Below are 11,809 nucleotides of genomic sequence, written 5' to 3' on the forward strand. Positions count from 1 at the left end.
CTTGACACAGGGATCCAAAATTGAAAGGGCTTAGGCATCCAGGGATCTGAGGGACTGCCATTAGACAGATTTTGAAATGAGACTTTGCTGGGTTTGGGGTCTCAATGAATATCTCAGAAAGAGATGAAGAGTAGCTTGAGATAGTGGGATCTGAGGGAGGGGTATGGGGCCATTGGGCAAAGGGTTCTGAACAAGGAAGAAACAAGGAACCCTGGACATCACTGAAGTCACAGGGAAGGGGGAAGGGTCTGCAGGGTCCAAGAGAGAGAATAGGAACAGTGAGGAAGCAGGATCCTCACAAGGGCAGGACTGGTGGGGAGGATGGGAAAGAATCTGGGGCAAATCGGGGATTTTGGAAACCAAGGGGTGCCTTGGAGGGGAGGATGGTCTGGGTTTAATGGGGATAATGGGGAAAGTTTAGGGTCTCCCATGGGGACAAGAAACATATTTGGGACTCTTAGAATGTAGACATGGTCATGGGTCCCTATTGGGAGTCAGGGAATTGTTTGAGGTCCTAGAGGGTGGAAGAATATAGCTGGGGTCCCCAAGAAAGAGTAGGAAATGGTTTGTGGTCCTGGGTGGCTGTAGAACATGGTCTGGGTCCCCAAAAGGAGTAAGGCATAATCTGTGGTCTCCCTAGGTGTTGACATATGGTCTGGATCATCTCTGGATGTTGGGGTATGATCTGGGGTCGCTGAAGGTTGGGATGTGGTCTGGGGTCCACCTGAAAGTTGAGGTATGGTTTAGTGTCCCTGATGGGGGTGCTCTGTATTCCCTTGGATGTTGCATACATGGTATGGGGTCCCCCTGGGTTTGAGGGCATGTCTGGGGTTCCTGATAGGGTGTGGGGCAGGGCCTGAGGTCACCAAGGAGAGTAGGACGTGGTTTGTGGTCCTGAGTGGCTGTAGAACATGTTCTGGGTCCTCAAAGAAGGTAAGGCATGGTCGGAGGTCCCTCTGGATATTGGGACATGATCCGAGGTCTCCATTGGAAGATCCCGGGTCCCCTATGCCAGTCGGGGCGTGGTCTGGGGGTCTCTCGGGAAGCTTGCGAGGCTGGAGGTGGGGCTGGGGAGAGGTCGGGGGCGGGCCCGCGGCTCCGCAGTGGAAGGGGGTCTGCGACGATCCCGGGGCGGGGGTCTGGGGTGTGCAGCCGCCACGTCCGCTCGCGCACCTTCCCCCTCTGGTTGGAGCCCCCTCCCCCTTGCGGCGGTGGTAGCGGCGGGGCTCTGGCGGCAGGCGGCGCGGAGGGCGGAGCTCGGCAGCGCGCCCCCTCCTCCGGCCCTCCCCCACCATGGCGCGGAGCGAGGCGGCGGCGGCGGGGCCGGGCCCGGGCCCCCCCCCGGGCTGGGTGAGCGCGGCCCGCAGGGACCCGGGAGGCGGCGGGCGGGGGTGCCGGTGTGAGCGCGGGTGTGAGCGCGCGAGCGTGTGAGTGTGTGTCCGCGGCGCTGCGGCGGGCCCGGCGTGCGCTCGCGCGGCCCTGTGTGTGCCCGGCGCCGGCGTGTGCGGCGCCTGCTTGTGTGGCCATCCGGGTGTGTGCCGAGGTTCTGGGTCCAGCCGTACCTGTGTCACCCCGAGTGGCTGTCCCTCCGAGTGGCTGCCCCTTCGACTGTGTGTCTGGGGGGCTGTCGCGTGCCCATCGGAGGGGCTGTGTGCAGGTGTGTGTGCGTGGGTTGTGTGCCCAGGTGTGGGTCCCCCCGGCCAGTGTGTGAGCGCGGCTAGCTGCGTCGGGTGTTTGTGTCCGGGTTGGATGTCCATCTGAGGGTCTGTGTAGCCGGGTGTGCCTGCTTGAGTGTCCATTTGTGTGTGTGTGCGCGCGCGTGTGTGTCTGCGGGTTGTATGCTCTGAGGGTGTGTGTCTGTACGACCACGTCAGGTTCCCGGTCGGGGGCTGGGGTTTAGCGCCTTGTGGGTCCAGGCCTCTGTGTGGGTTTGGGGGAGGGGAGTTTGCTGCTCCCTCGGTCCACGTTAACTGGATGGGGGGGTTCCTCAGCGGTCCTTGGGGGAGACGGCCATGTCTTCCCCTTCCCGGTGGTTGGGTGGGGGGGATGGGCAGCCGGTAGGTGGACAGATGGAGGGATGAGAGGCCGAGGGTTGGACAGATGGGCCCGAGGGGAGGCACGCAGACCCGGCCTTTCCCCACCCACCCCACCCCAATGTCCCCACCAGCCTGATCTCTGCAATGGGGCCAGAATTGCCTGCATCCAGATGGCCAGGCTGGGAACCTTTGGGCTGCTGGTGGGAGGATCGCCTTGGACTAGTGCTTTAGGACTCAGCCCCCCAACCCTGAGAGTCGACCTGCTGAACTCTGACCTCTGGCCCTGGCTTGTGTTCTGGTGAGGGGGTGTATGGTGAAAGGAGGGATGTTAGGATTTCTTTGGCTTTCTAAGTAGGTGGGGCCAGGGTGCCTTAGGGCTGGGAGGGGTATGTCCATGCCTGTGTGTGAGTGTGAATCTGTCCTGTCTGTTGACTATGTCACTGTGGTTCGATATTTTGTGTGCATTTGTAAGTGTGTAAATCCCTTACACACTTTTGTGTGAGCATGTGTCTGTTATGAGTGACCATCTCAGAGTGTCTGTGCAAAGCATGTGTCTGTATGAGTGACCATCTCAAGAGTGTCTGTGCAAAAGTGGTCTGTGCTTGTTTGAGTGTATATCAGCCTTGTAAAGTGTCTGTGTATGCTTGTGGTTCTGTGTATGTGTGTGAAGTGTGTATCTACTAGTGTGTGCATTTGTGCATCTGTTGGTGTAGGAATGTATCAGCTTTGTGACTATGCATCATGGGGATATGTGCAGTTGTTTGAGTGTGTTTGGGCATTTAAGAGTGCACCTGTGTACCTTTGATTGTGAAAGTATATGTTATATCTGTGTGTCTCTCTGTGTTGGAGAGTGTGCAAGGGTATATCTGTTATAGGTGCATATACCTGGTTGTCTGCAAGGGGACACATGTGTTTGTTGTGTGTATGCATCTGTGTGTGCGAATGTGCAAGGAAAAGTCAGTGTTGTACCTGTTTGGTTGTGTGCAGGTGTGTCAGCCTTGAAGGTATGTGTCTGTCTATGTTGTGAGTCTATTTATGCATCAGTGTTGGTCTCTTGGGAGTGGTGTTATATATGTTCAAACACATGTGCAGGGTTGTATGCACAGACATGCCTGTGTCCCCAGAGCAAGGCTGACCTTGCTTCTGGGCCCAGTGAGATTGGGGCCCATTTGATGTGACCTGTAGAATGCTGAGGATCAGTCTGGGGTACATGGACACAAGTGTGTCTACATCCCAGGCCTAGAGTCAGTGGAGGGTGGGGGGTACAGAGATCATGCTGGTGTGTCCATGGAAATCCAGGTGTAGAGACTTGGGTTGTGGGTCCACATGTGTTTTGGCATGTCCACACACGTTGGTGTGATAGTGGTGTGATGGCAAGCATGGGAACCTCTGGCCCTTCCCCAGCCCTCAGTACTGCTCAGGTCTTTGAAGTTAGGGGACTGGAATATGAACTCTGGAAGGAGGAGGCTGGAAGCCTAGAATCCTGGATCTGAAGGAGAAGAAAGCTGGGTTGGAGTCCAATTCTTGGGTCTTGAGAAAGGAAGGGACTGAGACCCAGACTCTTGAGTCTGAGGGAGGGGGAGGTTGGGGTCCCAGACTTTAGGGTCTTGAGGGAGGAGGGGGCTGGAGTCACTAGCCTCTTGAGATCTTAGAGGATGAAGGGCTAAAATCCTGGACTCATGGCTTTTGGAGGGTGAACAGTCCTGAGGCCCGGACTCCTCAGTTTCCAGAGATGACTTCCTGGGTCCATCTGAGATTATGCAGAGCCTGCAGCAGGAGGGCTTAAAAGGGTGATCACAGCAGGGACTTCCTTGGCTGAGATGGTCTCCGAGGCAGGTCTCCAGAGAGGAGCCAGTAGGATGCTAACAGTTTCGTTTTGTTACTTTGCAGGTACTGGCCCAGGCCCTGATTTCCTGAAGAGAGGTGAGTGGGGTACCTCCGGCTGGGGAGAGAGACACAGAGTGGTTGGGCTTGTTCTGAGCCCGCTGGAGGCCTGGAGCCCTGCCTTGTATGGATTTCAGTGTAGGGTATGGCATTGTCCTGAGGGGCCAGGTGTCCCCCAGACTGGGGGTGGTGAGAAAGTCATGAGTACTATCTTTGGGTAAGGGCTCATAGTAGAGCCAGGACATGGGGGACAGGTGGGAGTCTCAGGCCTGGATGGGTAAGGTGGTTGGGAAAGGGGAGTTTCCTCATTATTATCAGTAAAGGGTGAAGAGAATTTATAACATGAAATGACTCTTGCATTTGGAGAGTGGCATGGATGTAGTTTACCATTTTGTGTGTGGATGTGCATATGTGTGGGAAGATCTGATAGTCCAGCCTAGTGGCTGAGAGAGAGCCAGAGAAAAAAATAAAGTAATGATGATGATGATGATAAAAAAATTAATTAATGATGATGATGATAATAATAATAGTAATAATAGCAGCTGACATTTACATAGTGTTTACTCTGTCAGGAACTATTCTAATCATGTTACAGTGCATTATCTCATTTAATCCTTACAACAACCTGATGAGATAGTTGCTCTCATTGTCCCCATTTTATAGAGGAGCACACTGAGGCACAAAGACGAGAAGTCACTTACTTGACTAGAATCAGGTAGTGGGGAATTGGGGTATGAACCCGGGCAGTCAGGTCCAGCCAGATTCTGTCCTGCAGTGCTGCACTGCCTCTCAATAAATGTATAAATGTTAACTGTTTTCATTGCTATTATTACTCCTTCAACTTGAGTCCCTGCCCCGCCCCCCCGCCCCCCCCCCAAGCTGTGGGAGGCAAAGAGCTGTACTTCCATTTCATAGATTGCAGTTCTCAGCCCTAGAGACCCCACAGTCTGGCAGGTGCAGAGCTGAGCCTCCTAACTCAGGCGTTCTACCCTCCAGGCCAGGGTTTTCTGTTCAATACAGTGTCACAGAGGGCGTGCAAGACAAAGTAGTTGGGCCTCAGAGATGGTGGGACGCCCTGAGCCTGCCTCTTTTTTTCTTCAGCCCAGTCACTGTCCTGCAGTCTCTGTTTTTCTTCTTCTGTCTTTGTCTTTATAACACTCTTATTCTCTCCTCCTTTCTCTCCCTCTCTCTCTTCCTCTCTCTACCTTTTTATCTCAGTCTCTCTTTTCTGCATGTCTTCTTCACTCAGCTTTTGGGACTCTCTTTGCTTTAGTCTTGCTTCCTGTCTCTTCACCATTCTTTCAGATTCTTTCTCTTTTTGTCTCTTAGTCTCTCTCTGAATCTGTCTCTATTTCTGCCAGCCCATCTCTCCCTCCCCCTTTTCTCTCACTGTCTCTTTACCTTTCTCTCTGACTGGTTTCGCCTCTCCAGGTCCACAGTCTCTCTCCCCACAGGCTGAAGGATCAAGGCCACATCAGGCCACAGCCCTGAACTGCAGATTCCAGGCAGGTGGGCCAGCAGGGGTGTGGGATGCGATGAAAACAGTTTCAGGGACGCCCCCTTCCCATCCTTTCCTCTTCACCCCCCCACCCACCCCATGTTGTGATGGGAGCTGACATGTCGTGGGCTGCAGCCGCCGCAGGGGGAATCCCTACGGGAAGGTTTTGCCTGGAGCAGAGGCATAGCGTGAGTGTGTGTGAGTGTGTGTGTATATGTGTAGGCATATATAGGGCCTTATGTGTGCCCACAGATGTGAACATGGAAGTCTGCCCCCTGCTTGGGTGCTCAGAGGAGCCCAGGATGAAACCAGACTCAGAGAAGGACTTCCGAAGGCTGAGCAGGGAGACTGATGTGATTTTCTCAGTTCTTCCCATCTTCAGATTCCCTTTGCCTCTGACAGAGGGGGTGAGGATGTTATCCTTACCATGTATTGAGTATTGACCGTGTGTCAGACCCTGTGCTCAAGGGCCCCCATGAATGAGCTCATTGAACCCTTGCAACAACCCAGTGAAAATGGTAAATTATCATCTCATTTTACAAAACAGGAAATGGTAGCCTAGTTAGGGGCAGTCATTGGTTTGGGGCCACAGAGCTAGCAAGTGGGGGAGCCAGGACTTGAACCTGAGTCTGTTTGATCTCAAAGCACTTGCTGTTAATAACAGCACACTTCTATGCCTGATACATAATGGGCACTTGATGATGATGATGATGATGATTACTAACAGTTATTGAACATATTTTTTGTGCCAGGCGCTGTTCTAAGTAATACACCATGCTCATTAATCCATTTAATCCTCACAGAGGTAAGGCCTGTTTTTATCTCCATTTTACAGATGAAGAAACCGAGATTCAGAGAGGTTCAGACACTTGCCCAAAGTCACGCAGCTAGTAAGTGTCAGAGCTGGAATTTGAATCCAAGAAGTTTGGCTTTGAAATCCATGACCTTAAACCCTAGTGAGCAGTGATTTTAAAAAATGTTTAGTGGGTACTAGAAGACCCAGGCTGGACCAGGTGTCACCCTTCTGGTTGAGAGATCATGAGAGAGGTCCTGGGAGCTCCTAGAGGAGGGGCAGAGGTGGGGGTAGGATACTCAGGGGTGGGGCAGTGGTAATTTACCAACCAGCATGGAAATACTGTTATTCATTAACAACGAGTGCATGCCAGCTGATGATCAGTCCTGTCACTGTCCTATGGACCTGGTTGTCAGGAAGGGAGGGATCTGGGTCAGACTCCTGTCAGGACAATCCGCGGCGGGCAGGCTGGAGATCAAGTTCTATGCCTGGGTAACTCGTCTCCTCCTGCAGGTCTCACTGCCCACTCCTCCCGCCTTCCCACTGCACCATGGCTCCGGGCCCCTTCTCCTCGGCGCTGCTCTCGCCACCGCCTGCTGCCCTGTCCTTTCTGCTGCTTCTCTGGGCGGGGGCATCTCGCGGCCAGCCGTGCCCGGGCCGCTGCATCTGCCAGAACGTGGCGCCCACGCTGACCATGCTGTGCGCCAAGACCGGCTTGCTGTTTGTGCCGCCAGCCATCGACCGGCGCGTGGTGGAACTGCGGCTCACCGACAACTTCATCGCGGCTGTCCGCCGCCGAGACTTCGCCAATATGACTAGCCTGGTGCACCTCACCCTCTCCCGTAACACCATTGGCCAGGTGGCAGCGGGAGCCTTTGCCGACCTCCGCGCGCTCCGCGCCCTGCACCTGGACAGCAACCGCCTGGCCGAGGTGCGTGGCGACCAGCTCCGCGGCTTGGGCAACCTCCGCCACCTAATTCTCGGCAACAATCAGATCCGTCGCGTGGAGTCGGCGGCCTTTGACGCCTTCCTGTCAACCGTAGAGGACCTGGATCTGTCCTACAACAACCTCGAGGCCCTGCCCTGGGAGGCCGTAGGCCAGATGGTGAACCTGAACACTCTCACGCTGGACCACAATCTTATCGACCACATCGCCGAAGGTACTTTCGTGCAGCTTCACAAACTAGTTCGCCTGGACATGACCTCCAACCGCCTCCACAAACTGCCCCCTGATGGGCTCTTCCTGAGGTCCCAAGGCCCTGGGCCAAAGCCCCCCACGCCACTCACGGTCAGCTTCGGTGGGAACCCCCTTCACTGCAACTGTGAGCTGCTCTGGCTGCGGCGGCTGACCAGAGAGGATGACCTGGAGACGTGCGCCACCCCTGAGCACCTCACTGACCGCTACTTCTGGTCCATCCCCGAGGAGGAGTTTCTGTGTGAACCCCCGCTGATCACACGGCAGGCGGGGGGCCGGGCCCTGGTGGTGGAGGGCCAGGCGGTCAGCCTGCGGTGCCGGGCCGTGGGTGACCCTGAGCCAGTGGTGCATTGGGTGGCACCCGATGGGCGGTTGCTGGGGAATTCCAGCCGGACCCGGGTCCGGGGGGATGGGACACTGGATGTAACCATCACCACCTTGCGGGACAGTGGCACCTTTACTTGCATTGCCTCCAATGCCGCTGGGGAAGCCACGGCACCCGTGGAGGTGTGCGTGGTGCCTTTGCCTCTGATGGCCCCTCCGCCTGCCGCTCCGCCACCTCTCACTGAGCCTGGCTCCTCTGATATCGCCACGCCTGGCCGACCTGGTGCCAATGAATCCTCTGCTGAGCGCCGGCTGGTAGCGGCTGAGCTCACCTCCAACTCTGTGCTCATCCGCTGGCCAGCGCAGAGGCCGGTGCCCGGCATCCGCATGTACCAGGTGCAGTACAACAGCTCTGCCGATGACTCCCTCGTGTACAGGTAGGTGCTGCTGTCCCAGGACCTCCTCCTTCCTCAGGGGCCCTCCCTTCCATCTGCCCACCCTCTTGGCTTTTTTGCTTGGCTGGGGTTCTAGGCGGCTATGCAGAGTTGCCTTATCTCCTCTATTTCTGTCTCACTGTCTCTTTCTGTTTTTCATGCATTTTGCAAATCTTCGTTGAGCACCCATATTAGCAGACCAGGGCTGGACACTGGGGTTATAATAGTGAATGTGCCCAGCATGATCCCTGCTCCCATGGGGCTCATAGTCCACATCCCTGCTTACCAAAGGTTTCTGATTGTGTAGTTTGTAAGTTATTTGGAACATGACATACACGTACACATACATGTTTACAGTTACATCTACATTTATAAATTATATATTAGTGCTACTGTTTCAACACATTCGGTACGTTATAGAACAGAAAACCGAAAGTATCTGAAAAATATATAAATATAAGTTATTTCCACCATCCACTGGATTAGAAGCTATTGCCCTGGTGTGGACACACCTGTATGGTACAGACAGACATTAAAGAGTTACTGTCTCTCATTACCTCTCTTATTCTCTTGCTTTCGCCTCTGTCTCTGTCTGTCTGTCTATTCTCTACTTCCTGCCCTCATTAGGCACTGAGCCCTTCTCTGTGGTAGGCCCTGAGCTGGGCGCTGGAGACACAGGCAGAGCAAGAGACAAGTCCCTGCCCTCAGGGAGCTCACAGCCCAGAGGGAGAAAGCAGCAAGCACATGCTGAATTATTGCCTTGGCCTTGCAGTGTCCTCCATCTTGGTAGCTTTTTAAGTATAGCTCACAGCCATAGACCTGGCACACAGACTTGATAAGTGGTTGTTAGCTTTGTGAATGTCTGTCTTCCTTCCTGGCCCTGCCTCACTCAAGCACATTGTAGAGCACCTGCTGAATGCTTATTCTTGTGTTTGACTTCACTTGGGAATGCTAAAGGGGGTAAAGACATTTTTGGGAGCCCCAGTTCTTGGGGTGCTCAGACCTGCACCAAGAAGCCTGCTTCTTTGCCTCCACCTCCACCTTTCCCGGTGTTCTCTTGGCCACAGTCCTGGCACACAGTAGGCACTTTTCCACTGTTGGCTGAATGAGTTAATGCCTCTCTTTTCCCTTGTCTCTGTCATCCTCATTTTCTTCTCTTTTAGAATCTGGTCACCAAACCATGAGTAGCTGCCTACTGCATGCCAGATTCCATGCTGGGCCCTGGGCCTGCTGAGATAGAGCAGACATTGGCCCAGTCTTACAAATATTAGGGCAAAAAATGAACAAAACAAAAATCTTTATAAGGTACTACCAAGGATGCTACCTCATTCGATCATCCCAACTCTGCTATGAAGCAGTGATGATTCCTCCCCCCACCCCGCATTTTATAGGCAGGGAAACTGAGGCTCAGTGGAGGGAAGTCACTTGATCAAGGTTACACAGAAAGTGGCAGAGCCAGGATTCCAGTTCTTACCCTTTAACTCCTAGTCCAGACCTTTTTATGTTGAACACACATTTATTGAGCACCTACTGTTTGCCAGGCAGGGATTAGGGGAGATGGATAATACATTTTTGTAAATAACTCTTGGTTTGTGATTCTCTGCCTCTCTGTTTCTCTCTTTCCTTCTCTCTCTAACCCATGGCCACTACATGGTGGAGTTTGCAGGCCCCCAGACCCTGCATGTATGTAGATGTTGCTAGCCCTTTGTCTCTAGCTAGACAACAAACCTCTGGGGCTGTTGCCTTCCCCTTAGGGCCACAGTTCCAGTCCTCCGTCCCCAATTACAGATGCTTGTGCTATGGTGCTGCATGGGTTAATTTCCTCACTGCTGCCATGGGCGGAGGTGACATCCAACCAGAAGCCTGCTCTGCTGCTTGCTTAGGTCTTACAGCCAATTAAGAGACACATGGGCTCAAGCATTCTTAAGGAGCCAGCCTGTCCTTGAAAATGGGGGATTCCCTAGCAACTGGTAATTTTGGGGAAAGGAGCAAAAGGAATCCAAGGCTGTTTGTTTGAGAGGGGAGATGAGAGGAAGAGGAAGACTTACAGTGTGGGGATGGGTGGGAGGGAGGCATAGTGGTCTGTGAAATGGCAGGGAGGGGGAGAGTTGGAGAAGTGGCTGGGCCTGTATTGAGGGGGTGGGGCCCTTGCTTGAAGTCTCTTGGTTTGAGGATGGCTCTGTTGGTGGGGGAACCTCCAGGAAGTAGAAGAACTGAGGTGGGCTTCAGGACCAGAATGTGGCCTGGCTGGAGGGAAGGTGAAGCTTCTGAGAGGTAAGAGGCCTATGGAGATGGGGGCATGGCTTCTCAGAGGAGGTGGAGCTCCTGCTTTATTGTTTCATGTAGATGAGAGGTGGTCCTTGTCTCTGGTGACCCAGTAAGAGCTTTGTAGGAGACAAGAGTTTGTGAGGTTGAGTGCTGTTGCAAATCCATGTGGATGTGGCTGTCCCAGGTTGCCCAAGGCTGGACATGGCCAACAGCGTGGAAAGGGTGTGCCCTACAGAAGAGGAGCAAGGCCTAGTGGGAAAGGTCTTTTTTTTTAAGATTTTATTGGGGAATTGGAGAGGGGGAACAGTGTTGGGGAATTGGGGAAGGGGAACAGCCAAGTTGTTGTCCTTCAATCTTAGTTGTGGAGGTCGCAGCTAGCTCAGCTGCAAGTCCAGTTACCATCCAGCTGCCCGTCAGCACCTCGTGGCAGCTCACGGCCGCTCAGTTCAAGGTGCTGTGTTTAATCTTAGTTGCTGGTGGGTGTAGCCCACCATCCCATGCCGGAGTGAACTGGCAACCTTGTTGTTAGAAGCACGTGCTCTCACCAGCTGAGCCATCCTGCCACCTGTTGGCAGCTCAGCTCAGGCGCAGCTCACTGGCCCATGTGGGAATTGAACCGGTGACCCTGTTGCTCAGAGCTCGTGCTCTTAACCAACTGAGCCACTTGGCCAGCCAGTGGGGTATGGTCTTATAGATGGGGAGGGGTGCAACTGGCCGTAGAGTGTGAGCCACAGCAAGGGTTACTGGTCAACATAGGGTGGTATGCAAGCTAATAATGATGAAATTATTAAGTAATAGGCTTTGGGTATGTTAACTCATTCATACTCCATACCATCTCTATGATGTAGGACTTCTTAATATCTCCATGTGGGGGAAATAAAGCACAGAGTGCTTAAGTAAGTTGCCTAAGGTCACAGAGCTAGCAAGTAGCAGAGGAGAGACTCAAGCCTAATGCAGTCTGGCTCCCAGACTTTGTCAGCTTAACCACTTCTCTAGAGCAAGAAAGGGGCATGCTCACTTAGCTACATTTGACCCAATTATGGATGAGCTTTACCTGGGGGTGTGATTTGTTGACTTTTGGTGGTACAGGGCAGGGCTTGCACACAAAGTGGTTTCAGGACATGCAAAGAGTGGATGGCCCTAGGGAACCATCCCCAGTGGGCCACTGTGGGGTGTGGCTTGGAAGCCACTGGTCAATCAGAAGGGGAGTTTCCTGTAGCCATGGCCTCTTCTTTTTTTTTTTTTTTTAAGATTTTTATTGGGGAATTGGGGGGATGGGAACAGCTCTGGGGAATTGGGGAAGGGGAACAGACAAGTTGCTGTCATTTTTTTGGTCTTCAGTCTAGTTGTGGAGGACATTGCTTCACTGGCCCAAGT

General features: G+C 53.5%; 1 protein-coding gene across 2 annotated transcripts in view; it reads left to right on the forward strand.

The window, feature by feature from the left end:
• The first annotated feature begins 1,495 nt into the window (after nt 1-1,495).
• The window catches only part of LRFN1 (leucine rich repeat and fibronectin type III domain containing 1), a 13,194-nt gene continuing 2,880 nt past the window's right edge, over nt 1,496-11,809 (forward strand). The window contains exons 1-4 of one of the 2 annotated variants that reach the window (XM_019666323.1): nt 1,496-1,657; nt 3,927-3,959; nt 6,254-6,308; nt 6,725-8,167. In XM_019666323.1, coding sequence (XP_019521868.1) covers nt 6,762-8,167 — 1,406 coding nt within the window. In that variant the 5' untranslated portion in view covers nt 1,496-1,657; nt 3,927-3,959; nt 6,254-6,308; nt 6,725-6,761. Of the gene's footprint in view, nt 1,658-3,926; nt 3,960-6,180; nt 6,224-6,253; nt 6,309-6,724; nt 8,168-11,809 lie in introns of those variants that run through there. The other variant, XM_019666324.1, reaches the window with a different exon arrangement.

The sequence above is a fragment of the Hipposideros armiger genome, unplaced genomic scaffold (genome assembly GCF_001890085.2).
Source record: "Hipposideros armiger isolate ML-2016 unplaced genomic scaffold, ASM189008v1 scaffold_466, whole genome shotgun sequence".
Classification (NCBI taxonomy): Eukaryota; Metazoa; Chordata; class Mammalia; order Chiroptera; family Hipposideridae; genus Hipposideros; species Hipposideros armiger.